This window comes from Thunnus maccoyii, chromosome 15 (assembly GCF_910596095.1).
Source record: "Thunnus maccoyii chromosome 15, fThuMac1.1, whole genome shotgun sequence".
Taxonomy (NCBI): domain Eukaryota; kingdom Metazoa; phylum Chordata; class Actinopteri; order Scombriformes; family Scombridae; genus Thunnus; species Thunnus maccoyii.
This window is the reverse complement of record NC_056547.1, coordinates 16,928,919-16,954,378: the sequence shown is the minus strand read 5'-3', so window position 1 is coordinate 16,954,378 and position 25,460 is coordinate 16,928,919. Positions and strand designations below refer to the sequence as shown.

Here is a 25,460-nt window from a genome sequence, read left to right as displayed (position 1 = left end):
ACGTGATTTAGGTGATTATGACTGAGTGAACAATCATAATGAAAATAAGTAATGCATTTACGTACAAAAGCAGCCATACAAGAACAAAGACACATTCTCTTTTAAGTGCGGAGCGTGCTATTTGTACAGAGCATACTCCCACGCACTGTACGTCACAGGTCAGGGCTCAATCTCTGAGACAAACACTTGAGAGGATGTCACACTTACATGCTGTTATTAATATCTGAGTAGATAAACATATGTTTTTATGTATGACTGTTCTTTTTTGGTAAGAAGTACACTTGTTTTGAGCGTGCATGTCTGTACACTGAGCACATTTCTACTCGTTCCTACAGAGAAAAAATGGTTCTACACGCAAGAAATATCACAATTTACCAGCATTAAAACTGAGTTAATGCCAATTTAAATGTCTCCTTGCACCGCTATGATAGTTGTTTTCCTCAAGGTTAATATCAATATTGCGACACAGTGTGTGGTGTAACTGCTCACAAAATAGCATCAGCGGTGGGCAAGCTGTGAAAACAGATTCTGAAACTGTTTTGTCTAAGTGACACAAATAATAATAACTGAATTGCACAAACATTCGGGGTAAAAAGCGTCTAAAATATGAATATGAGTTCTCAGAGGGTAATAAAACTGCTGGATCATAATAGCAAACCCACACAAACACTCTTCCAGTGTTGAAAAGGAAATCCAATTTTACAAAAGTGAACCTGGAATGACAACGATGTGAAACTCACCTCTAATGACGTGGGGGCCGATCTGTATTTATCTGTAAGGACAGAACACAGAGAAGAGTTATTTACACTCATAAACACTGTGGATGGTTATTAATTGTAACAATCAGTGAGGCAAACACACCCTCTGAATTATTATCGTGCATGTTCTGTACAGGCATGCAAGGCATCTTTAAGTGGCTACTGGGGAAGCGCACACACCCCACACGGTGTTACAGAACATGAAATATTAAACTTAATGTGCTTGGAGTGAGAGAAGAGACTAAAACACGATTACCCAACAGCACTACAGACTGTAAAACTAGTGAGTGAATAAATGATTATGTTTTTCCTCCTCTCAGTCACGAGCGCACGCTGCCTGAGGCAAAGTGAGGTGTCAAAACCTGCCACTGGGGGCTGCTTGTGATAATGGAACTGTTCATTCACACTGTGGAGGAAGACATTTAACCATTGCCCTCTATCCATTTCCATGGAAACCCCTTTCTAAATGAACAGTCGGCAATGAAGAAAGCAATATCTCAACCTTGATCGTGTTCTTGCCATAAATCACTGCATCTCAGGTTGAATGTGGCCCATTATAGTAGACTAGAAACCTGTTCTTACAAATACAAATGACTACAAGAAGCTAGATGGGTGTAATGTATTTTTTTCTTTCCTTCATCTGCAACCTTTGACAATCTTATCTCTTGTTGTGACGGTGTTTTGTTTTGTTTTTTGGACACACCTGTCTCTCACGATTTTTGTGTAAGGGAAAACAGAGGTAATGTTTTTTCAATTCCTAACAATTTAAATTCCCACAATGAACAATATAAATTTAACATTTGACAGCTACTCATTAGCGCAAAATGAACTTGAACACAGGTTGACGACCGGTCAGAGCAACGTCAAGGATGAAAGTACAAACAGAGTGACAGAGCAGCAGACTTTAACACCAGTCCAGAGTGTAAAATTAGATTATCACATATAAATGAGACACTTTGACCAGTGTGCCATGTCATAATGCTAATATAAGCACCATTTCTGTTTCAAAAACATGAACCATCTAAGTAACTGAGTCATTTCCAATTACAGGAGACTACCCTGACTGTCCTAACAGCAATTAATTTTTTTTTTTTTTTGGACTGAGATTAAGATACATCCATGGAAAATAAGTGTAGCTCAACTCTGCGCAGGGTCACTAGAAATTACATCTACAGGAGACTGGGGGGGGAAAAAAAATAAACAGCCATCCACCAACGCTCATGTGGGAAACACTAGGTCCTCTGTTAGTCCCAGCCAAGGAGCAGTGGCTTGGCCAGAGCCCTTGTTTCTCTTAGGGCAAGTAAATCTCAGTGGGCATATTTGGAGCAGTGTGCAGCGTCACCCTGGGTCTATCCTATTCAAAGAAAACTCAAAGTATGTGTGTACTGTGAAATACACTTTGAGATTTTTCACCACATTTGATTTGCAGGTTTCTATCTTTTACCCATCTTTTGCCTCTAATCTAATAAACAAATATAGCAGAGGTTGCTTCAAATAGACCCACTCCCCCATTTAAACCCACTCAGTGAGATAATTAACCAAATCAACAATATGAATATCACTCTGGCTCAAATACTGCATGCACCAAATCCACAAAAAAACAAGAAAAATACTCCTTTGTACTGTAGGTATGAATCATTGAGAATCTTGGGGTAAACAAGTGTCTCATCTTGATGCAGCATTCAGTCTTCTCTAGGCAATGTGGAGTGGGAGTGAATATATTCTCCCCTTCGAGCTTCATGTGAATTGATCTAACTGCAGCAGGAGCGGTGCGCGTCTCGCATACATTGAGTCTAAAATAAGATTCGACTCGGACTCTGTGTTGCTTATTAACTTGATTCTGTTTGCTATTCAAAACAAAAGTAAACAGTTCCTAGTTTATGTCTCTGAGCGATTGATATCTTGCTTTAGGAAGGACAAACTTAGATCTATGTTGGTGGTGTAGGTGCTGGCCAAATCAAGCCACTTTGTTAGCATGCGGACCATACGTAGGTTGCATAAGCATCAATTTTCTGCTGGGGTAGCAACCTCTTCAACTTGAGCTACTGAAAGCTTAATACGTCTCACGTCTCTCTCATCGCCAGGCCTAATAGGAATCGGGACAGGCAGCCAAACTGTCCCAAAATACCTCGGCTACTGGCTGGAGAGACGGCAGAGGACTCTCCTCATAATCTCCAAACTCATCTGCAGTCAGACTTCTAAAGTCTGTGCATCTAATCATCACGTTTGTTCTATTTCTAGCAGCGCCAAGATGCACAGTGCTAAGATGCACAGCGCTGACTGTTTCTGTTTATACACAGAGTGTAATTTCCACACACAGAAAATATTACTACCGGTTGCCTGTATTCACTGAGACGAAGGAGAGCTGGACTGAGGTTTCAGCTCAAAAGGGAGAGATGAGGGGATGAAGAAAGGTGGCTAATAAGTTCCCGGGAGAGACAGGACATGACCTCAGTGCCTGAGGCTCTGCTGGCTGCCACACCTCCTTCTCCCGCACCCAACATTTTCGCTCACATATTAATGGAATGCAGTTAGGAGGACACACAGCTTTGAGGCATTCTGTACGTCTCTCTACACATTAGTCGGCTGGACCAAACCCTGCTGGAAGCTCTTTTGAATAGAGAATGTGCCCTAAAAAAAAATACATTACAGCTTCTCAGTTGTAGTTCTCTGGACACAGAGCTCTGCTGGTTTTCAGTGTTGACATTTAATATTAAACTATTTTACACCAGAGTTACCGGGTGGTCCTTGAGACCCTGTTTAATGCTGGATGTAAATATACAGTACCAGTCAAAACCTTCCCATTCACTTGAATGAGAAAGTGTGTCCAAACTTTTAACTGGTACTGAATGCCTGACTATTACAAGAGAGCAGAGTCCAAATCACTAAGACGATTAATAGAGCAACAGGAAATAATTCAGCAACTATTTTGATAGTCGATTAATCATTTTGAGTCATTTTTTTATGAATAAATGTCCACATTCTTTGGTTACAGCTTGTTAAATATATATATATATATATATATATATATATATATATATATATATATATATATATATATATATATATATATATATATATATATATATATATATATATATATATATATATATATATATATATTTTTTTTCTGGTTTCTTTAGTCTTCTATGATAGTAAACTGAATATTTTTGGGTTGCGGACTGTTGGTCAGGACAAAACAAGACATCTTAGGTTGCGTCTGGGCTTTGGGAAACGGTGATCGACTTTTTTCACCATTTTCTGACATTTTATAGATTAACAACTAATCAATTAATTGAGAAAATAATCAACAGATAATGAAAATAATTATTAGTTGCTAAATTATTTAAAGAGTCCATTAACTGCAATTATTTATAAATGTAACCTATTGTCATGTAAAATATTTTTATTAATCTGTGGATTATTTTCTTAATTAAATCTATAAAATGTCCAAAAATAGTGAAATATACAAGGTAACATGTTCATATGTCTTGTTTTGTTCAACCAACAGCACAAACCAAAGGTATTCAATCATTACAATCATAGAAAACTTAGAAAACAAACAATTATTCACATTTGAAGTACTGGAACCAGTGAAATTTCAGATTTTATCTTTAAAAAAAAAACTTAAATATTATCAAAATTGTTGCCAATCACTTAAGTGCATCTACTGTCTGCATCCTCATGTGTATGCATGCTATTTTCCATACTGTTATGTTCATCAAACTATGTTAAAACGTGTTTCCATTGTGTTTAACATCCCCCTCAGGTGCATGCGGCACACACCTGCTCTGAACTACTGGATCACTGAACCTTCTCCTCACAACATTAATTTGTGCTTTTACCTAAATGCCACAACACAAACAATGCAGCAAAATGAGTCATCTGTCTTTGGCTTTTGGCCTTAATGCTGGCTACTGTGGTGTCGCTTTGACTGGACCTAAGGTGCTGCTGTGTATGCAGTTTGAATCCATCGCATGGTTTTCATTGTTTACTCAAGCCAACTGACCCACTGCAGGAGGAAAATTTCAAACACAAACCCAGCAGCCATTCTTCACCACACAACCCTGCCAACACCTCCATCTGAATGAAGCAATTATATGAATCATGTTTGTGATGTACGTATCGGATTCTGTTGTGAGAACAAACCCTTGCTGTTAATAATTGATCATACAGCTTTCTTGGGTCTTTTAGCTTCACAGCAGCTATGCGGTGATCTATGATGTTTTATTAACAACCACATCGGGCGTCTGTAAACAAATTCACCACATGGCTGGAAGCAGACAGACACAACAATATGGCCTCTTTGTAGAGATGCTCCATTCGTTTGGCCTGTGAGCGATGTGGAGGAGAAATGCTTCATTGTTGGCAGCCTGCTGAGGAGATATCAGTCTTTGACGTTTAGCTGCGCAGTTACTCAAAACCAGACAAATGCTCGGGTCAGCATGGACACCTTGGCACGCCTCTGTTCGTTTACCTGTGCTGCCTTCAAAGTGCAGTTTGACAGTCCCGTCTCTCCCGATCCTCACATCCCCGGGTCCTTCAATCCTTCTCGGATAGTCAACAGCTGAAGCACCGGAGGATTTGGAGCTTTTCCTCCGATGTTTCTGCGCTAAAGTCCTACAACACTGGTAACACACTGCCCACGCTTGTTCCTCGTTTATCGGCTGGTTGTACAGCGTCAGGATCTCTTCCAAGGAGACCTCCTCGGCTCCGTCGCCGCAGTCCATGTTCACCTCCTCGGTGTTCAAATCCGCGACGAAATCCCGGAGAACGGTCGGCGAAGTCAACATCCCGTCGTCAGTCCCCGGTCGCTTGGCCATCCTCACATTATTATAACCACATAACGTAAAGGAAAAAGGTTAAACTAAGTAGTTTACTGATGTTTCGGAGTCACTCGGCTACATTTAACTAAACGTCAACCTCTCATTCAGCCGTTGTCTCTCCGCTGTGAACGAAGTGCACCAACGGCTCAGTGTGAGCGACAGCCGGCTGAAAAGAGCCTTCCGCGTGGTCTCAGTGTCCGCCGGTTTCACAGCGCACGTTTCTCCATCCACTTTAACTGACCGCGAGCGGAAATCGTCATTTTGTAGGCCACAGATTAGCTTCCGCCATCAAATGTGTAGTCCAAAATTCATTAAAGATGTATACAAAATACAATACTGTGAATAATAATTTGCGTCTGATATAGTTTTTCCACAACAAAAGCTCAATTATGTTGTTAAAATCTCTTAAAATTACATCTCCTTTTCCCTCATGAACAATTCCAGTATCTGTAAATATGCAAATATATTTTATCTCCAAAGTCTAATGCATCAAAAGTCCATCCTCACTGGCGCACTGGATGCTTCAAGTTTCCACATCACACATCACACGCTTCCTAACTATGTGCGATGTCACAAAGAATACTTGTACGTCCACCTCTTAAAATCAGATTTTCAATGAGTAAAGAGAAACTCTCCACTTTCAGCACATGAATGTGAAAAAAGCCTCTTAGACACATTTTAGACACATACATCATTCTGCACAGCGAAGCTCAAACATTCACCTGTAGGAACAAGAAGAAAAACATATGAGTGAGTGGAGGGAGACTTTTAAAAATGGATAAAAATACGATGGATTATGACGACTAATTTACCCAACAGTCACCTATATAAAGGAGTTCAACTTAGCTCAATCTCAACCAGCTACTACTTTAAAATGTTGCTTACATTATAATGGATAAGTAAAACAATCAATTAATAAAACATAATAAATATAAAAATACACTTTGAAAGGGAATGGCCATTCTGCATGATACAACACTTACTGAAAAAAGTACATTTTTCTGTTAAAGCTGTAGTGAAAGTTTTAAATGCAGGATCTTTACTTGTACTTGAGTATATTTTCACAGCAATATTGCTACTTTCTATTAATAAAAGGAGGCAATACTTTCTTTCACCACTACCTATTGTTAATATTGAGTTGTGCCAGTCACTTTGTAAAGCACTGTAACTACAGCAGCACAACTTCCTTTACTTCTCATCTAACTACAAACATTTTCTTTGCCAGATTTCCATCTCCTGACTGTGCTGTAGCTCAAATCAATCCATTTAAATGCCTGAATTGAACATATTTGTCATTTAATATTAAGTCTATCACATTACATGTTCATACAAAACTCAGACTAATCACAGATGACTAAAGGCTAATGATAACATCTTCCTAAACTGTTAATATTTCAATTGCAACACTTGTCATAACATTTTAAGTAATAACCAGAATTCACAAAGGTGATGTTAGGTGATAGATTTTATTTCATGGAAAAATATTATTTTTTGGCATTTCTTTTCAATTCTGTAAGCCACACTGAAGTACTACCTTCACTGCATTTTCTTCTCTTTTAATCATCAATTCCATAAAATAATAATAATTATAATAATAATAATAATAATAATAGTGTTTCTGTAGTAAGCCAAATAATAGCAATAGCAAACAAATTAAATTATTGTAATCAACTGATATGATTGTGGGCTTGGTGAAAGGAAATGACAGAGCTCTATTATAAATGTATTTAACTAGTCTTTTAAAGTATATAGAAACATACATTAATGAATAGAAAATAACAGAAAGCAAGATATTGGTCAATATGGATTCAGGTTATTAAATTCTTCTAGCCTTTGCTTATAGCAAATGAGAAATCATTGCATGTGTCACATTTTTTCTGAGTTTGAGAACTTAGGAATCTTAAAACAATTTAATACAAAGAAGAAAAAAGGTGGTTAATACTATAGATCCTGTGTGGTAAGTTTTGTTTTCTATCACAAACGTTGGCAAACAAACCATAATCATCTCAGTGAACCATCACAAACCCTTGACAAGCAGCTATTACCACAACATTTAAACATTGTGACAAGACATAACCGATAGATCACCTTTCATTTACTCTTCATCCTCTATTAAATCAATGATCTTCTTAAAGTGATTGTGGTTCAAGCAATCCTCATGAGATCTTTAATTAGTAAGACCTCCACTGGTCAACATCTCCATCTGCTGGCCATAAATCTCATGATCCTAACCACCCATTCTCAGTCACTGCCTGATTTTACTTCTTTGTGCTATTTTTCTGTTTTACACTGGATGGGCAACATTTTTTTTTAATCTCATACAGCTTCATTTTGATGATATTTGGACAAATACCTTCTACACATGATCAATTTTCACCAATGCTGATTCAATTTGAGGTTAGTTTATACATGCAGATCAGTGTAAGCCCCACAAATAACATACTATTACAACACATGGTAAAAAAAAATACAGTGTAACATCATATAACATAAAAAATGTAACTGGAGAACACATAATACTGACTATAGTTTAAGAATAAACTGAAAATATGAGCAGTTCAAATCAAGGTGAATTATAGGCACATGCGGGTGTGTTTGTTTCTATAACTTGCAAAGGCTGGAAAAGACAGTCGTCAGCCTTCAAGCTTCAAACCTCCAAATCTCAGTTTTCTAAACAGCACTTCAGGTTCTTCTAAATGTAAATAATTTACAGCATTTACTAAGGTTAAACAGCATCATCATTGGTTCCCACACTATTGTTTTTCATTCACAAGAAAAAGGAATATAGTTGCACAAAGAACTGAAGCAAACTCTTTAGGAAGGCCCCACACAGAAAACATTTGATGTGCAGATTGTGATTATCATGTGCATATGGAACGGTCTGTTTTCTTAAAATTGGCTTAACACAGTGGCACATTCCCTGACCGGCACCATGAGCATGGGAGGAAAGCACGGTGGAGAGTGTGAACACTGGTTGTGAAAACCACTCTCTGCTTCATGCATGCATTTGCAATGGCACAACAAAGATGCAGCATCCCGAGATCTTTGGATGGAGACATACGCAGGTGCTTATAGTGTTGTAAATCACCGAGATCGACAGCCAAGATCTTGGAAAGTCACTAGCAAAACATCATCCACACGCTTCTGTAAATCACCGTCCCCGTCTTGTGGTGAACTGCTCACAGCTCTGACCGTCTTCCTCGCAGGAGTTTCAGCTTCACTTCATCTTTCATCACACGTGTTCCCAGCTTCTGCATCTCCACTGCTGTTGATATTGACGGACAGCCCATCCTTAGACAAAGCGTTGGCCTCCTTCGATGCCCTCCTTTTGGAGTCACGCGTGGTTTGCTGTGAAAAAGATGTAAGATTTTGAATGTGAGGTCATTTAAATGTCACCACGGTGGACAGAGAGAGTGGGCGAAGATGGCCAACTGAGCCCTGAGTCACTGAAGCACTGGAAGGATAAATAAATAAAGCTGCGCTCGCTGAAAATGTAATTCCTTAGATCAGAGAGATTGATTTTTCAGATCTTTTGTAATTGTTCAATGAGTTTTGTAAAGGACCAAAAACATTCTTAACTCAAACCTCAACAGTAGCTCCCAAACTGAATCCAAAACATGCAGAATGACTGTGCAGAAACCTTATCTGTCTGTTTGTTTGTCTCTCTACCTGCTATTAGTTTGCATTAACACCCATAGATTTTCATACTGAGAGCAGGTAACAGTGCTTTCACTTTCTTTTTCATTCTTTTGTGCAGTTAGCTCTCAAGATGAAAGACTAGGAAAACTTTTATGGTATATCATGTTCAAGGAATCCAGATTATTTTACACAAAATCATCAGTGTTTGTTCTCACAGCATCAAGGACTGGACTGTATTTGAAACATAGACATTTAAAATATGAAGGAACATTTTTAGGTTCTATACACTGCACATACACTATCCATCAATACATGACCATAAAACTGCATCTGTAGGGCTGCAGCTAACAATTATTATGTCAGCACATTTGAATGGGATCTCCTAATGGCCAGTATTAGCCCAGCAGCGAGCAAAACCTCTTTCAGTGTTCATTTGGGCATGACATGACTGTTTTTTAAAGACAGACTTGAAAAATTGTGAACCTATACTTTAAATCAAGAACTTTGATCTCCAAATTCAAGACTCTGTCTATGCAGGATGACTCCTTTGCTAACTGTCTCTGTCCTTCGTCCTCCTCAGTATTGTTTCATCTGTTGTCTGATTCAGCAGCTTTTCACGCTTCCATCTTGACCAGGTCTCCTTTGCAACAGAGGTACCAACTGAATTAGGACTGGTTAAATAAAGGTAAAATAAAATAATAATAAAACGTTCACTACACTGTATACAAATATACTGAAAGCTACTGATGAGCTGGAGTCAGATTCCTTTCATGTTCACAACATACTTGACCGATATCTGCATGATTTTCCAGAGTAGCAGAAGGACTTTCTACTTCTATGAGAAGTAGAAGACATCTAATGTATTCTGTATGTCACTGTGTATACAAAGACAGAGTCTGGTGTTGATTTTTAGCAGTCAGACATTTCAGTACTTGCTACCAGTGACACCTACTTCACTAAAGGAACGTCTGGATCTCCTCTGGTGGTTGGAGCCGGCGGCGGTGAGGGCCTGCTTCCCACACTGGGTGCCTGTGTTCACCATCCTCTTCTCCCTAAGACTGGCCTCCAGAGCTTTACCTTTAGAGAACAGATTATAGGTTTATCACTTTGACATGCAACCACAGATTCCAGTCTCTCAAAACATTAAGACAAGGTGATCAGAGATGGTGCTCAGCTGCATTGTCAGGGAGCTGACAGCTGGGTGGTTGTGTTTTGGTTTCATTTAGCTTTCTTGTGAGTCTTATTTGTAATGTTTTTTGTTGTTTTTTATCATTTTTGTGACCAAAGGAGGTTGCATTTTGAATGTGGGCCTGTGGTTCCTTCACTGCTTCTTCTCATTTTGCATTTTCTAGTTAAAACAGACCAAAAAAAAAAAAAGATGACGGGTGCTCTTACTGTTTGCTACAGACAGAGGGGTCTCTACGTCGGTATTGGTGAGCCACGTCGATTCCGTCTCTCGGGTCCAGCTCTCATGGTACCTCGGCTCGATCATCGCGTCCGCCCGACTCCCTCCACAACCCATCGGGAAAATCATCCACGGCAGGTGGAGCAGCAGCGGGCTGACATGGGGCTAAACGCGGCTCGGTTTGTCTCACAGCGGCTGCAGCATCCTCCCCGGATCTCTACTGCAGCTCCATCCGTGTTTCCATCATCCGTATGAGGCTGTTGCTGCTGCTGCTGGTTGTGGTTGTGATGCTGCTCCCCACAGACAGCAGCTGACCAGTATGAACACACACTGGAGCTATCTGCGTCATCAAGAGAGGAGGGGGAGTTAAAACTGCATCCAGTCTAACAGCTGATTGGCTGTGAGGGGAGGATCAACTCCAGCAAGTGTCAGCATCATCATCACCACCATGAAAATATACACTCATACCAACCAAAATCAAATATATTATCAGAATATGTTTTGCTCTTTGTCTTGTTTTATTGATTGATATTGATTAATTTAAAGAAAAATAATCAAAGAATAAAAAGAGGACAGTTTGTACAGATAGGCCTATACGCAGAGTTTATAATTGCCTTATTCATTGTTTAAATTCATTAATGCTTTACATTGGAGGCCCTGAAGTTTTGGTTTGCCAGGTTGTGAAAAATCCCTTTGGCTGGCGTTTAATAATGCAGATATAAATGTTGGTAGACCATTTCTCATTTTCTAAAAAGCCATCAAGTCTGCAGTTATAAATGATAATAAAATGTATAACAATAAAAAAAGAGGAGTCAATTGTGGAAACTTCAGACTAATCACAAGAACACAATGTGACAGAGCACTTATGAATTCCCGATATATATACAGTATTTACATAAACACACATTAGCCTGCTGAAATTATAAGTCTTTCAATAAAAGTGAGGATTTAACAAGAGGTTTTAAATAAGATACTGATTTTGCAAGTCTGAGTTAATCATGTAATTAACAGTCTTTACAGTAAATTATTCAAACACCAGCCAATGAGAAATTTTCCCCACTTGGCAACCCCAAAGTTATAAATCTATAAAATATTAATCAATTATTTATCAACCATCATTAAAGCCACCAGTTACTGTGTGATTTAACAATCCATCATAGAGGTTGCTGTATTAGAAAGCAGTACCAGAAAGTTTATTTAACAAGTAAAAAGAGGAACACACTGGAAAAAATAGACCCAGATTATTAGCTCCATGACACCGATTGACACACCTTCATTTCAAAGTGAAATTATTTCCTTTTTGTGTTCTCATGGAAGAAATGAAAGATAAAACCTTATTGCCAGCTTCACTCTGTGTTTTTAGATTATGCTTCAAATCAAATAAGTCCCATGTGGGGTTCTGCTCTTCTTATGTTTATCACACAAATCTGAAGCAACATTGAGAGAAAGTTTAACCATCTTGGAACCAAAAAAAAAAAAATTATGAACTTTCCCTTCAAACGTCTGACACTTTCAATAAATTTGTGCGCGGTGTCATTTTAGAGTCTAGATCTTGCATGGTGTCCAGTAGACTCAGTTAAGTTTTCTACTCTATTATACTATTTGATGGTCTGACATATATCAGCCTGAGAAGCTTTCTAAACTTTATTCTGCAGTTAAAAGGACAGCGAGCCAACATCAAACATCTTTCTCAAACACATAGTATTTATTGTCACATTTATTTTAAATATGTAGTTCAATTTTCAGATATACTGACAATATACAGTATTTGCACATACGTAGACCTATCATTATTTTTCCCAAACTTCTTAATATACAGAAATCAAAGGAGCATACAAGCAGCAAATATATTGCTTCTTTATACTGTAAAATGAAACGTCTCAGTATTTCACAGGATTATAGCTTGAGTTGGGAGGAAAAGATGGTCAACATCTACTTGTAAACAGACATTCCTTACATGGAGCTAAAAACACATCACCTTAAAATCTGAACCAATAGAAACATATTCACTGATTTTAGAGGCTTAATATAAATACTATATTTAACATATATTTCTTTTCTCCGCATTTCCCCCCCACACACATGTGTACCGCTGTTCATACTTTAAGTAGGATGAGAGGACACAACAATAAAAATGCAGTATTTTACATGTCCTTTGGGTGTCAAGAGGGAATGTCAACCATTTTGGTGGAGGTACAGTGGGATGGGACAAAGGAGAACAGAAGTTATGACTGGAGACTATTTTACATCTTAAATCTATCCTGTTTTTAGTAACCAGTCATTACTCCGATCCTTTGCAACTTATTCAGTATCGACCCAGGAATGTACCAGGAACATGGGAGGGAAAAAGAGAATGAGAACACAAAAAAAAAGTGAGAAAAGAGAGAGAACATGGTTGGAATGAAAATAAAGTAAAGCTTGGATATGTGAACATGTCACATCAGAACACTACAGCACAGAGAGATGATGCTGGCGACGCGTCTAGACTTTGAAGTCCAGCAGGTTGCAGTCGATCTTGTAGTAAACGTAGGGGTAGTACTCCTGCTGGCTCAAGTTAAGACCCGGGATGTCCATAGAGGCCTGTGAGGGAAAAAGGAGATACAGGAAGATAAAAGAGTGATACACATCATTCCTGATGGGGACTATAATATATTTCATTCATATTTCATGAAAGATCTATAGGAGCTTAAAACTGAAGTTTATTACAACTTGGGGTTTATTTTTGTAGCTCTGGTGATCAGTTCTGATGGTTATAAAAGCAATTACTTTGGTGAGTTCAATGTTAAGATAAATACATTTGGTGACGTTGCTAAAAACAGCTCCGACAGATGATCAGGAAGGTTGTAAACAAACCCTTCAGATTAATCAAACTGATCAAACTCATCCCAAAACGTCCATATATGTTGTAAACATCTATTACAGTTTCCTGCTTCAACTCTGACCCACCACACTTGCCGTAGTATGCGCACAATATTCCATAGCAACGAGGGATTATTAGTGACGTGTTGACTTGTCATAGCAGGAAAAGCACACGGGGAACATCAACAATGGCTCAGTTCCATTCAAATATCCCAGGAAGCCGTACTGGTGAACCATCATGCTACTATACCAGGGTCATGAATTAGGGAAAAACTCAATGGTTCTAATTTGTTAATGATGTTAATGGCATGTGTGCTTTTCCTGCTTTCACGTGTCAATATGTGTGCTATGCCAAAGGTCTATATGGGTGTGTTCAGAACGTGGTAGGTTTTTGCATCAGCTTGTTTACAGTCTGACTGCTTATGCAAACTTTTTTTTTTTTTTATCTATCTCGATGTGTTCCCAGATCTTAGCAAATACTTTGTTGAGTACAATGTTATCATAGCCAATAGAACAAATGACCAAAGCTGTGATAAAACATTGTTTTCCTTTGTTAATAAAATAGTTTTATTACTACATAAGTGGTTTGGCTTTAACATCCACGCCTACCAAAGTACTATCTTTTACACCAAACAAGGGGGAGGTCTGGCGAACCAATTAAGGAATGGATTTACAAGCCTGTCTCAGCCTTTGTTGAACATGTTGAATAGTGTTGATAAGACCATCAAGAAGACCGCCAGAGCCTCTTTGTTTCCAGACATCAGACTCAGACTTGATAGCCTGGTTCCAGACCTCTGATTTACAGCCCACATGTTGTTCCCATTGATTGCTTTTGACAGTTGGATTAAAAAAGGGGATGTCACTTCCCATTAATGAAAAATAGCTTCAAGAATGTAATTCCAAGCCCAAAAAAATAACAATTCTTAAAATCAATATATGAAAAAAATTAAGTTCACTGCTCCTTGCAACCACTCCTGCAGCTTATGTGTCAACTAAACATAAAGCTGGTGGTACAGAAATGTCACCTGCCAATGAATTAAATAAGCTAACATGAACACAGTGTCAGGCAACTTTAATAACGTGAAAATAAATGGCTACTCTGATTATCAGGTGTCCTCAGCTTCTAAACGAAACTCAATCTTTTTAAATTTCACTGATGTATGGACTTTGTATCCCAGACCCTAAAAAAAGGTGAGTGGACTCACATCAATGATGGCAGCGCTGCTGTCCAGGTGTTTGTACAAGTCGTACAGCACCTCTCTCAGCTTCTTCATGTTCTTCTTGTTGGGCTGGAGCAGCATGGCCTGGAAGTTCACTGGCAGCCCATATCTACAAAACACAAGAGGACCACAAGAACATTAAACAAATCTTAAATTGAAGAAGATTTTTTTTTTTAAAGTGGTGGCTGCTGCTGAGTCTTCAGTTGCTCACCTCAACACTGACTCCACAAACACACGCAGAGCTTTTATGTGAATCCACGCGATGAAGGCTTCACTGAAATTTACTTTCAGCCATCGTACCAAAGGCCCCTAGATGGACATTAAAGGTAAGATACATTTTAATTTACTGACTTGTATTCATTCATTAGAATTATTTTTCCAACTTTGACAGATTTATTGAAATGATCATTGGTTTTACTCCTTTGGACATTATTCAAGACAAACTAAAAGCCAAAAACAGGGAATAAACATCCATGTATCTATGGAGCTTGGGGTTCTTAGCGTCAGTATCTGTACATAATGTGCTCCTTCAACATCTTCCTTCCCTAATTGATCAGTAGTACTGCGAACTGCGGTCGTACAAACTGTTTCTTCTTGTCGGTGGACAAACGTGTCATCTCTTCTTTGTCTGCCTTCATCTCCTCCTCATTGTACTGGAAATCACGCACCGTAAACCTGCATCAAGACACACAGCGGAGAGCTGGCAATCAGCTGCGAGCGAACACACAGGAACATACACAAGCACCTAACCCACACACACACAAACACACATACACTCAAGTGCACTCCTGAAAACAGGCTTCATACAAACACACATATACATAAACACACACAATGAGATCTCTCTGTCATGCTAATTGGAGAGACTGTCGAGTGCCAGTGAAATTGTGTTTATTATAGTCTGTTTTTAGCGCATGACAAACCAGCGTGTGCTTTTATAAATAGGAGGCCTACTTCAGTCATGAGCTATCACTACTATTGTTTATCTGTGGTTGATCAACTTATTCACAGAAAACGCAAAAAAGAAAAAAAAATGTCAAACGGCTAAAACTGTGACACAGCTCAAGTGGAACTCTAATGAGCTTTACACATTAACTCTTTGAGCAGCTTGTGTAACGCTGGTGGAGAAAGTGAGACGGAGTGATTTACTTGTTTTCTCTGGCCTTGTGTTTGAAGTCGTCTACGGCCTTCCTGAAGAGGGTGACACTGAACAGACCGCTGTCGTTGTCTTCGAACAGCAGCCTGGAAGAGAGGACACGGATTGACAGATTAACACGAGAGCTGGAACTCGAAATATGTTGCGTGTATGTGCGGAGATGCATTTTAGCAGGTTTGGTTTAAAAATAAATAGCACAGCATTAGCTTTAGATGCTGCAAGATGGGCTGACACACACACACTCACACAAAACACCCCTATGTCAAATATCATACAAAACATGTTGTTGAGTGTCCACATTTACTTTGTTTTCCTTCCACACCACCAAACTGAATGTTTCTCTACCTGAGAGATTGTTGCAGTCATCGCAGTTCTTCTGAGTTTTCATCATTGCTGTTACCATTTTCTGTATGTTTTAATTGTTTATTTAACCTTAATGCATGTCCACTTTCACAGGATAAGCAAAAATCAAGCCACTGCCGGCACACACAAGTCTGTCTTTTTGGTAGGAATGTTCAGAAGAACATAAAAAACATTAAACGCAGAACAGTTGTGGTGTTTTTGCCCCCTTTTGTCTCAAGTTTGCTAATTTCACTGCTGGTTGCCTGTCAAACTGTCCTGTGGGCTGTGGACAATAAGTCAACACAGTTAATTAAAGCCAACGCATTTGTACAATCTTCTCCTGCGTCACATTACATCTGACTGCAAACTGCTTCTCTTTTGTGGAGCAGTTTATACTCAACCAGAGCAGGACCATATAAGGAAAATGATTTTTGCTTTTGACTGTGTGTAGATGAATAATTGATGAGTCAAAGTAACAAAGATCAGCTCCTGCACACTGTAGACACGTATAGTAAATGTAGAGAATAGCAAAGTTTCAATCAATTATTTCACATAAGTGACAACAACTCATATATTGTATATTAATGCTTCCAAAGGACAAAATCTAATCTCAAGCATCCAAAACGGCACAGAAAACAAACACTAACACTGCCAGATTGGTTTGTAATTGGAAAGTTGAACTCTACACTAAAACACAAACAAATCCACTGATCTCAAAGCTTCGACTGAAATTAATCGATTTCCTTCAATAAACACCAGTTGATTCTTTTCAGTCTGAAAAAAAAAATGCAGCAAGGACATGACCCACCAACACAAACTAATTGTGCTGGTTAGAACACAATTTAAAGATGTTATATAGAAAGTATCTACAATTAAGGATCAAGTCTGCATAACAAAAGAGCTTTGAATGCAGCTGTTGACTGTTGTATTATCAAAGCAGAGCTTGGAAAAGGAAAATGTCGCGACAAAAACGAAACCCTCTCAGTTTAAGAAAAGACCCCCTGCTCAAACTGCTCCACCTTTCTGTAGCGAAATGTAGGTTGCGTCCAGTTTCCAGGTCACACTGGTGGACAGTGCTCCATATCTGCTTTAGAAATACAGGTTGCTAGGTTACCACATCACACAGAGCTGTGTCAGTCCAAAAGCCCGAACATAACGTCTCAAATCTTCCAGCCACATTGGCAAAAGGTCAATTGCTTTCCACAGGTCAACCACATAATGATTTCCTTTCTAATAAAAGTCAATTGGTTTTTGGGTTTTTGTTGTTTTTTTTTAACACAGGTCAACCATGAAATATTTCAAATTTTAATCAGAGGCTAAACCCACTGTGTGCGATTTTCTAGGAAATATGATATTGTGACTTAAAACCCTTTATGATTAAAAAAAACATGAACATTGAAACTGGGCTGAGAGAATAATTGCTACTTCCTTTGGTTGATAATTAGTAAATTTGGCAAAAAAAAAACAAAACAAAAACAGAGCTGAATCATCTACAGTAGTGAATACTTACTTAGTGGAGCGCGGCACGACCATCTCTGCAAGAGTTTCATACGTCTTCTGCCAGTCAGCATAGTTTGTCCTGGTGAGAGGGGAAACATCCGTCAACATTTTGTCTACTGCAGTTCAACCAGTATGAACATTTGATGCTGATACTAATCTTTGTTTACTGTCACCAGTTGGAATTATATTCTGCTGCGATCAGATCAGTTTAATGCCCAAAATATATTCACTTATCAGAGTCTCTGCATCATCTGACAGTGAAACTGAAACTCAGGCTACTGAGAATTCTTTTTAGTGGTTTGTCGTCTGTTTTAAATACACAATATTAAAATCTAAATGAATAAAATTGTTAAAAATCATTTTTCAGACTATTTTCATGCACTCTAGCCAGAAAACGATAATATCCCAGAGCACAAAGTGACATCACATCATCATCACATGACATCACTGTCTAATGTCTTGTTTTGTCCGTCAAACAGTCCAAAACCTCAAAATATTTAATATACAATAATGTAAGACCACGAAAAGCAGCAAATTCTCAATTTTAAGAACCTGGAAGCATCAAATGTTTGGTATTTTTGCTTGAAGAATGACTGAAATGATCAATCAGTTATCACAATTGTTGCTGATTAATCTTCTGTCTATCGATTAATCGTTGCAGCTCAAGTTGGCGTGGAACAAATAAACCTCACCACATACATATAATCGATTGTTTTGTCTATATAAAAATTGCTTATTTTGTCTAAAATGTTAGGATATGAGATTAACTGCCATCTATGAACAGAAAAAAAACAGCAAATCTTCACGTTTGAGAAGCTGGAACCATAAAATATTTGGCATTTTTTGCTTGAAAAATGACTGAAATGATTAATATATATGATGCAGGTGTACTTACTTTGGGACGACCGCCAGCATGGTAATCAGGTACTCTGAGTCCAGCACAAAGTCCTCTTTCTTCACTATGTCAGCCAGACTCCTGGTCAACAAGCTCCCCCTAAAGGACAACACACACAATCACTGTCAGGTAACAACGCAATAAAAATATTACAGATGCTCCAAAGTCACAATGCAAAGTGTAGAAACTCATCTTCGTCTGTGTAAAACAGCCTCTGACTTACTGAAAACATAAAATCCATCAAGCCTGGCTTTCATGAAGTGTCTTATAATTTTATAGTTTTATTATTATATAATTTATTTTTTCTTAACATTTTACTGTTTTATTGTAACCTATTTATTTTGTATATTTTTTGACTTGTGTCTTTTATTGGCTCATATTATTTTCACTGTTCTAAGTATTATTAATTTATTATATTCATTTTTATTTTACTGTTATATATGGTATTAGTTTTATTTAAGTCTTTTTCTTTCTAATCTATTTTATATCATGTATTATTTATTTATTGTATTTATATTTTACTAGTCACCTTGTTTTAATGTCCATACTGTACCTTTATCTTGATGTGCATTTGTCTGCCAATCCATATTCATCATGCTGTGCGTTCATCAGTCATCTGTCAAGCACTTTGAATTGCATTCAACTTGTACGAAATAAAGCTGAATGCAATTTAAATAAAGTTTGATCGACATTATGCAAAGGAGGTAGCTAAATGTTAGATATCGTCTTTTTGGTCAGAAGAATTTTTGTTAAAATGAAGGTTTTTTTACTGCGTAGATTCTGTATGCAACTGTTATGTGTAGGCCGTGGATGATATTTGTACAAAAACCAGTCTTTTTAGTTATAAATGACTCACCTGTAAGTCAATAATATATATTTTTCATTAACTAAAGCTTAAGACAACAGCGTGTTATCAGGTTTTAGACTACATATGTGGACATTTTGCACTAAGTTGATGTCTGAAAAAGGGGAATGACAGCTTTCATTCACTGTTACTCACGCGTTCTTCCTCTCCAGGTTCTGCAGGTTTCCCTTCAGGTTGTTGTAAGCTGAAGCTCGGGCCTTCAGGTCGTTGTCTATCTGAGTCGCTTGCTATAAACCAAAACAGAGAGGGTGGACGTTATAAATTAATTCAGTGGGGAACTTTTACTGCACCAGGCCAGTGAAAGGAAACGCAACGACAGACTGCAATTATAAACATTATAAACAGCCAAAAATTAGTTTTTTCCAACAAACCTTGGAGATTATCTCAGAGATGTTTTTCAGTGACTGTTTGATTGGATACTTGGCCATATCCCACTGAAATCTGGTGATATAGGTGACCAGGTCAACTGTAGAGAGTAGAGACCAGATTAAAGTCATCAGTGGCTTTGTATGCTATAACAATTGACCCATCACTTCCTGCTTTGAAGTCTTATCAACAGCATCACGCTGGTTTCTGCTTTCGACCACCTCCATCACTTTATGTCTGTCAACTCGTGAAGATGTCAGTGTTAAAGTGATTACCTCCGTTGGCCAGCAAGTTCTCCTGGACTTTGTCTCGGCTGTCCTCCAGAACGTCGGCCATGTACTGAGCGACCTTCTTCACCACACTAAGCACAGCATGAGATGAGGAGAGTGGTTACAGACAAGCAGAGGGGAAAGAAAGAAACAAAAGTCAGGATTGTGCTTTCCAAACGTGGCATTTATTTTTCTTCTACTGTCCTCACGAAAATTTGCCAAAGAAATAAAGTTTTTTAAATTAATTAAAGAGTCAAACAAACTATTTTAACTGAGAAATAATAATAAGATATTTGCAAATGTAACATTCACCCTTCCACAAACGTGTCCAGTTTAGCCAGCTCATCCGAGAGACCCACTAAGACGTCTAGTGTTCCAACCTGTTAGAGACAGAACACAACATATTAACAAATCATCACTACCGTAACTACGTTTGCTGCATAATCTTCCTGGTGATGTCCACTAATGGCTGATAGATGAATGTCATGTTTGACCTTCAGGTCCGGGATGTTGAACTTGTTGTTGTTGGAGAGGTTGTTGGTGCGAGTTGTTGCCACCATCAGCTTGTCCCAAGTCTGCTGACACGTCTTCTCCCCCGGAGCAGAGATCAACCAGAATTCTGTCATGGCTGCTGCCAGAAGGTTTGTCCACCGGGCCTCTGATCTAAGAGAGTCACTGGTGGGAAAGAAAAGAAGAGGATGATTAATAAAGCTCTGCTAAATGATTTATATTTAATCATAAGTTTTCTATTGTTGACAGGCACAGAAACATGTAACAGCTTGCATCCTCTCTGCTGAAGAAGCTCATCAAATCCTACAGCTGTTCAGTTCCTGACTCTGACATTGCTAAGGAGGATTTTAAATTAAACATTTTCCTTTAAATATCAACAAGATATTGATCTAAACAGTGGGGAATTTTGAGGTTTGGTGGTAGAGGAACTTGCCAGGCTCCAACTTTGCATTTTCAGATACTCTACAGCTCCCTCACATTACAACCTACAGTCATAGGCTGTAGGCTACACACAGGCTTGTACTTAACTTGCATATTTCCATTTTAAAGTGCTTCATACTTTCACTCCAACACTGTTTACAAGGGGAATATTGTCGTTTTTACTCCACTAGATTTATCCAACAGCTACAGTATAGTTACTGCTTACACTGCAGATTAAGCGTTTTCAAGCAAAATACATGATCAACTTGTAAAAATCCTTTACAAGTCCTTACAAAGCCTCCTTCTGTGCTAAAAAATTAAAAGACAGCTGAAGATTCATTACATTGAAAGTGCATCTGAAGGGGAACTTTTAAAAGCCAGTATGAACAGCAGGAATGATTACAGCGAGGAAAACCTCTTTCAGGGTTCATTTGGACACCTGAATGTTGTTTAAAAAAGACTTGAAATATGTGAACTTATCCTTTAATGTATCAGTAATAGTAATCCAATGATTTGATATATACTGTATATAATAAATTTAAGCTCTGGAAGAGCCGCTCTGCTTTAACTTGATTCTTATTGCTGAGAATTCTCCTGTAAAACTTTGGCTTTCACTGGTAACAGAGTTATTTCCATTTACTTAAGTTAACAAAAAAAAAGCTGTGTACTTTTCCACCGAGCACACAGTACAGAGACATAATCCCTAAGTGAATCAGAGTCATATTTGTTCCTCTTTTTAGTTTGGCGTTGCTTCTGAATCATGGACTTCCTCACATTTCCTCATGCTTACAATGCAGTCACTGCACTGCACAGAGCTTGCTGACTGCACCACTGAATCAGTGTAAAGGCAGACAGCTCTCCATGTCTGCTGATTGACTTGTCATATGATCAGAGTCTGTGCTGTAAAAGACATGCTGAAACACAAATCTTCCTGTGAACTCAACACAGAGCATACACGGCTGAGAATGGGGGCTTTAAGGAGTTACATTTGTAGATCCTCCTCTAATAAAAAAAAGAAACATTGATAAACATCAAGATATATCTGGATCATATGTGGTTAAATCAAGTATTAGCCTGCTGCTGAGACTAGCTTGTTAGCACTGCAGCCTCACGCTGTCACGACATCGATATTTGGTGTATTTTCGTGCTTACCGCTGTGTAAACTGTCGTCAGTGTTTGGTCCACACGGTGTAATTCAGTTAAATAGTCGCTGCTTCCCATTCATAGCGCAGATAATAGCAGGGTTTCGACTCAGAGGTCCTTCAACAGAGCATCTCACTCACACAGTCAGCTGATCGGGGGACTAGTTGTGCGCCTGCGCAGAGACTGTTGCGCACTATGCCGCCTTCACGTAACCGACAAGTCATCGTGAATTTCACACTCTGAATATTGAGTCAGAAGCAAGACGTGTTAAGCGTCTGTGAGGCGATTAAAATGTTTTGCTTGGTAAATCCATATAAATCCCGTAAACGAGTGATTTTTGCTGTTGTTTTAATTTAGAAACCAAGTGGTGGCTACTATTCCTCCAGCAGTGGTGAGATGAAAAGGAGGAAAAACGTTATATGAGTTGGACTCGTATTGTTTAGATGTGCGTTTTATTTCTTGTTACTTATTCTCAACTGGATAAAAACTCTCACATTCCTGGAAACTGTATTTTTTCGTCCGGGTAATTTGTGTTAAAATAATAATTTTAATTTATCCGACAGTACGTAAAGGCAGCATAAGTGTTTGTTTTGACATCTATAAGAAGGCGCCTCAGTTATATTTCAATAGAAAACAACGGAACACCATCTTTCTGATACCTTAATAATATATAATTCCAAAGAATCAAGGAGTTTCTGTTTAAGATTGTACACAGGTATTACCATACACACACACATATATATATAGATATATATATATATGTGTATGGTAATACCCTGTTAAACCTATTATCTGTCATTTCTTCCCAACTGTAAACAACAGATACACTTTTTGTGATTGTGAGGGGAAAAATATTGAACATGTGTTTGTAGATTGTTTTCATGCCACTTCTTTTTGGTTTGATTTACAGAAGAACCTTTCCAAAAAAAATTGACGAAGATATACTAACAAAGATTAATATATTACTCATTTTAACAATCCAACTTCTCAGCAGGTGAAATTTACACGAATGATTAATATCTTGACAAAATATTATATCCATAAAATGATATGGCTTAAAAGAATATCCTCCTTTTATATTTTTTAAAGATACTGACTTTTAAAACATATTTGACTACTAAAAATTAAAACTCAAAAATTATAAATTGAAAAAAAACTATTATTATTATTATTATTTAGACATTTCAGATTTACTCCAGCAGTTGTTTATCAGACCCTGAGGGTTTTTGTTTTTGTTATGATTCTTTCCTTTCCCTACATTTTGTTATTTGTTGTGCAATTCAATTTATTTTTATATTATTTTTATACTGTGAGGTATATTTACAGCAACTTTTATAATGAAAACTGCCTGGAACATGTATATTCTATGTATTGAATGTATTGAATTTATTCAATAAGGTTGGGGGGGGGAAGTGGGTGCCTCTCAATATCAGCCTCTTTTGGTAAAATGCAACAACTATAGCATGTTACTTTACAGTTCTGCCTTTAGGTGGCAGTGAATCAGTGGCAGTAAAGCAGCAACAGCATTTTTGAACATTCAGCTGTTTGTAACCCAGAGAAACTGTGGAGTTAGTCTTCATCTTCAACCATTATTCTGTACTGCATCATGTTCAAAGGTCAACATTAAAGTTATAACTATTCTAACTACTATACCAGAGCCTGACTGCATTTTTGAGGCTGATACCAATATCAATATTTGAGAGTTTTTAAAAAATAATTACAATATATCTGCCAATATTCATTTTATATGTAAACACATAACATGCACACATATTTTGGATAAGGATCCCTTAAATTTGTTTTTGTTTTTTTTAAGAATAAGCCTTTTCACAGTGGACAGTTTGACATGTCTCAGCAGGAAAAGAACAGGTGTTTCAGGGTCCTGGTACTGCTCATGCTGGTTCACTGTCCCAAGTCAAGTGAAGGCCTATTGTGAACAACAGATGCACTGAGCGGGACATTCAACAATGAAAGATAGTAATTAGTAGTGATTGTTTTCTGGAGGACAAACTATGTTTTGTAGACACTGTTTCTATTACCTCAGAACTAGTTTGGGCATTTCTGAACTTCAATTTTCTGGTCATATAAACCTATTATGCCGGTATAACTTATCCGTAACCATAACATCCCTTAAACACAGAGAAGTTGTCTCTGAACTATTCATATTTTGCAATTTGTTTTTAAATTTTTGCATTTTTGGGTGTGCTGTGTCTACTGAGGATTGATTATTTATGCCGTTATCTGTTTATATCTTTACTTCTGGCTGCAAATTCAGTTTCCTTCCTGAGGACAGTCAAGTCATTGATTTAAAAAATTAGTGGAACTGAAGCAAAAAAATCTAATTCAGTCCTGTCCTCATGGACTCTGACATGACCCATAAAGCACATACTTTTAGTACTTTAACTTTGTCGAATTGTTGATAGGAAACTGTGAACATATTGAACATACAAAGAAAACAACATTACACCAGTTTGAAATATTTGTCCCATTTAATTGATGACCATCTTGTATTCGAATGACAGGAACAGTCATAATCCAAAATTCAGTTGTCTGATAACTAAAACTGGAAAAATGCGAGCATTACTTAAAAAAATATTAAATTATTTTATCAAAAACATCAATAAACATCAAAATGCTGTCTTTGCTTGCTTTTTAGTGTTGTTTATTTAAGGTTTGCAGCTCTGCTCAGCACTTTATCTTGTATCTTCTATTGCACAGTTACTTCATGAATAAACCTTAACTTGACTCTCCAAAAAGTAGTTATAAGTACCTAGAAATACCTTCTTTCTCAGGGATGAGAAGAGTTCAGCCCAATTTGATTAACTATTTCTGGTTTCTACCTCAAGGCCATTCGCGTGACTGTACAGCGTATAGCCATACATTACATCCAGTCACTTGGTCTCTAAACATAGTAAAAAAAAAAGACCAACCAGCTGAGAGCCTTCAAAGTATCAGTATCACAGTATTTTTATAGAACTTTCTTTGTTGTTTACAGTAGGATGTTTTCTAGGCCATGCTGTTATGTGAACACAGTGTCCCCTGGAGTGACTTTGATAAAACAAAGATAAGAGCTATAGGACAGCCAGACAGTTACAGTTAGATGAAGCCATGCAGCGTGTTGCTCCAGTGCCACAGAAACACAAGTCATACGACTAAGGCGGCTGCAGGCTGAGTTTTGGTGCTTGTCTTGCCAGTCATTCAGTGCTGTACTGATCTCCTGACCACCATGCTTAATGACGTTAATTTTGCAAAATGATTTTTTTTTTCCCCTATCAAACTGAATTGCA

The 25,460-nt window shown here is 37.9% G+C and overlaps 3 protein-coding genes across 4 annotated transcripts in view; all 3 read right to left on the bottom strand.

The window, feature by feature from the left end:
* The window catches only part of spire1a (spire-type actin nucleation factor 1a), a 30,910-nt gene extending 25,095 nt beyond the window's left edge, over positions 1-5,815 (bottom strand). For both annotated transcript variants that reach the window (XM_042436082.1, XM_042436083.1), the window contains exons 1-2: positions 5,236-5,815; positions 741-772 (exon numbers count right to left, since the gene is read on the bottom strand). In XM_042436082.1, the coding sequence (XP_042292016.1) occupies positions 741-772; positions 5,236-5,581 (378 nt within the window). In that variant the 5' untranslated portion in view covers positions 5,582-5,815. The remainder of the gene's footprint in view (positions 1-740; positions 773-5,235) is intronic.
* A 1,202-nt stretch (positions 5,816-7,017) lies between these two features.
* si:ch211-215i13.3 (brain and acute leukemia cytoplasmic protein) lies at positions 7,018-11,057 on the bottom strand. Its single transcript, XM_042435960.1, has 3 exons — positions 10,619-11,057; positions 10,176-10,300; positions 7,018-8,932 (listed from the first exon to the last, which is right to left on the bottom strand). The coding sequence occupies exons 1-3, from the start codon at positions 10,755-10,757 to the stop codon at positions 8,807-8,809; spliced, it is 390 nt and encodes a 129-aa protein (XP_042291894.1). The 5' UTR covers positions 10,758-11,057; the 3' UTR covers positions 7,018-8,806.
* A 1,255-nt stretch (positions 11,058-12,312) lies between these two features.
* Positions 12,313-22,348, bottom strand: atp6v1c1b (ATPase H+ transporting V1 subunit C1b). Its single transcript, XM_042436728.1, has 13 exons — positions 22,183-22,348; positions 20,595-20,775; positions 20,413-20,480; positions 20,107-20,192; positions 19,837-19,931; positions 19,601-19,692; positions 18,601-18,699; positions 17,716-17,784; positions 15,857-15,949; positions 15,289-15,382; positions 14,919-15,016; positions 14,693-14,816; positions 12,313-13,208 (listed from the first exon to the last, which is right to left on the bottom strand). The coding sequence occupies exons 2-13, from the start codon at positions 20,724-20,726 to the stop codon at positions 13,110-13,112; spliced, it is 1,149 nt and encodes a 382-aa protein (XP_042292662.1). The 5' UTR covers positions 20,727-20,775; positions 22,183-22,348; the 3' UTR covers positions 12,313-13,109.
* Between the last annotated feature and the right edge of the window lie 3,112 nt (positions 22,349-25,460).

What these genes read in the sequence shown, in the direction of transcription:
- si:ch211-215i13.3 (XM_042435960.1), bottom strand. Translation starts at nt 10,757, where the DNA reads ATGATTTTCCCGATGGGTTGTGGAGGGAGTCGGGCGGACGCGATGATC. An exon ending in CCCTCTGTCTGTAGCAAACA is followed by an intron (nt 10,301 to 10,618) that starts GTAAGAGCACCC and finishes TGTTCTCTAAAG; the next exon opens with GTAAAGCTCTGGAGGCCAGT. An exon ending in CCAGACGTTCCTTTAGTGAA is followed by an intron (nt 8,933 to 10,175) that starts GTAGGTGTCACT and finishes TCTTTTTCACAG; the next exon opens with CAAACCACGCGTGACTCCAA.
- atp6v1c1b (XM_042436728.1), bottom strand. Translation starts at nt 20,726, where the DNA reads ATGACAGAATTCTGGTTGATCTCTGCTCCGGGGGAGAAGACGTGTCAG. An exon ending in AACCTGGAGAGGAAGAACGC is followed by an intron (nt 18,700 to 19,600) that starts GTGAGTAACAGT and finishes GTTGTCCTTTAG; the next exon opens with GGGGAGCTTGTTGACCAGGA. An exon ending in TTTGTGGAGTCAGTGTTGAG is followed by an intron (nt 14,817 to 14,918) that starts GTGAGCAACTGA and finishes TGTGTTTTGTAG; the next exon opens with ATATGGGCTGCCAGTGAACT.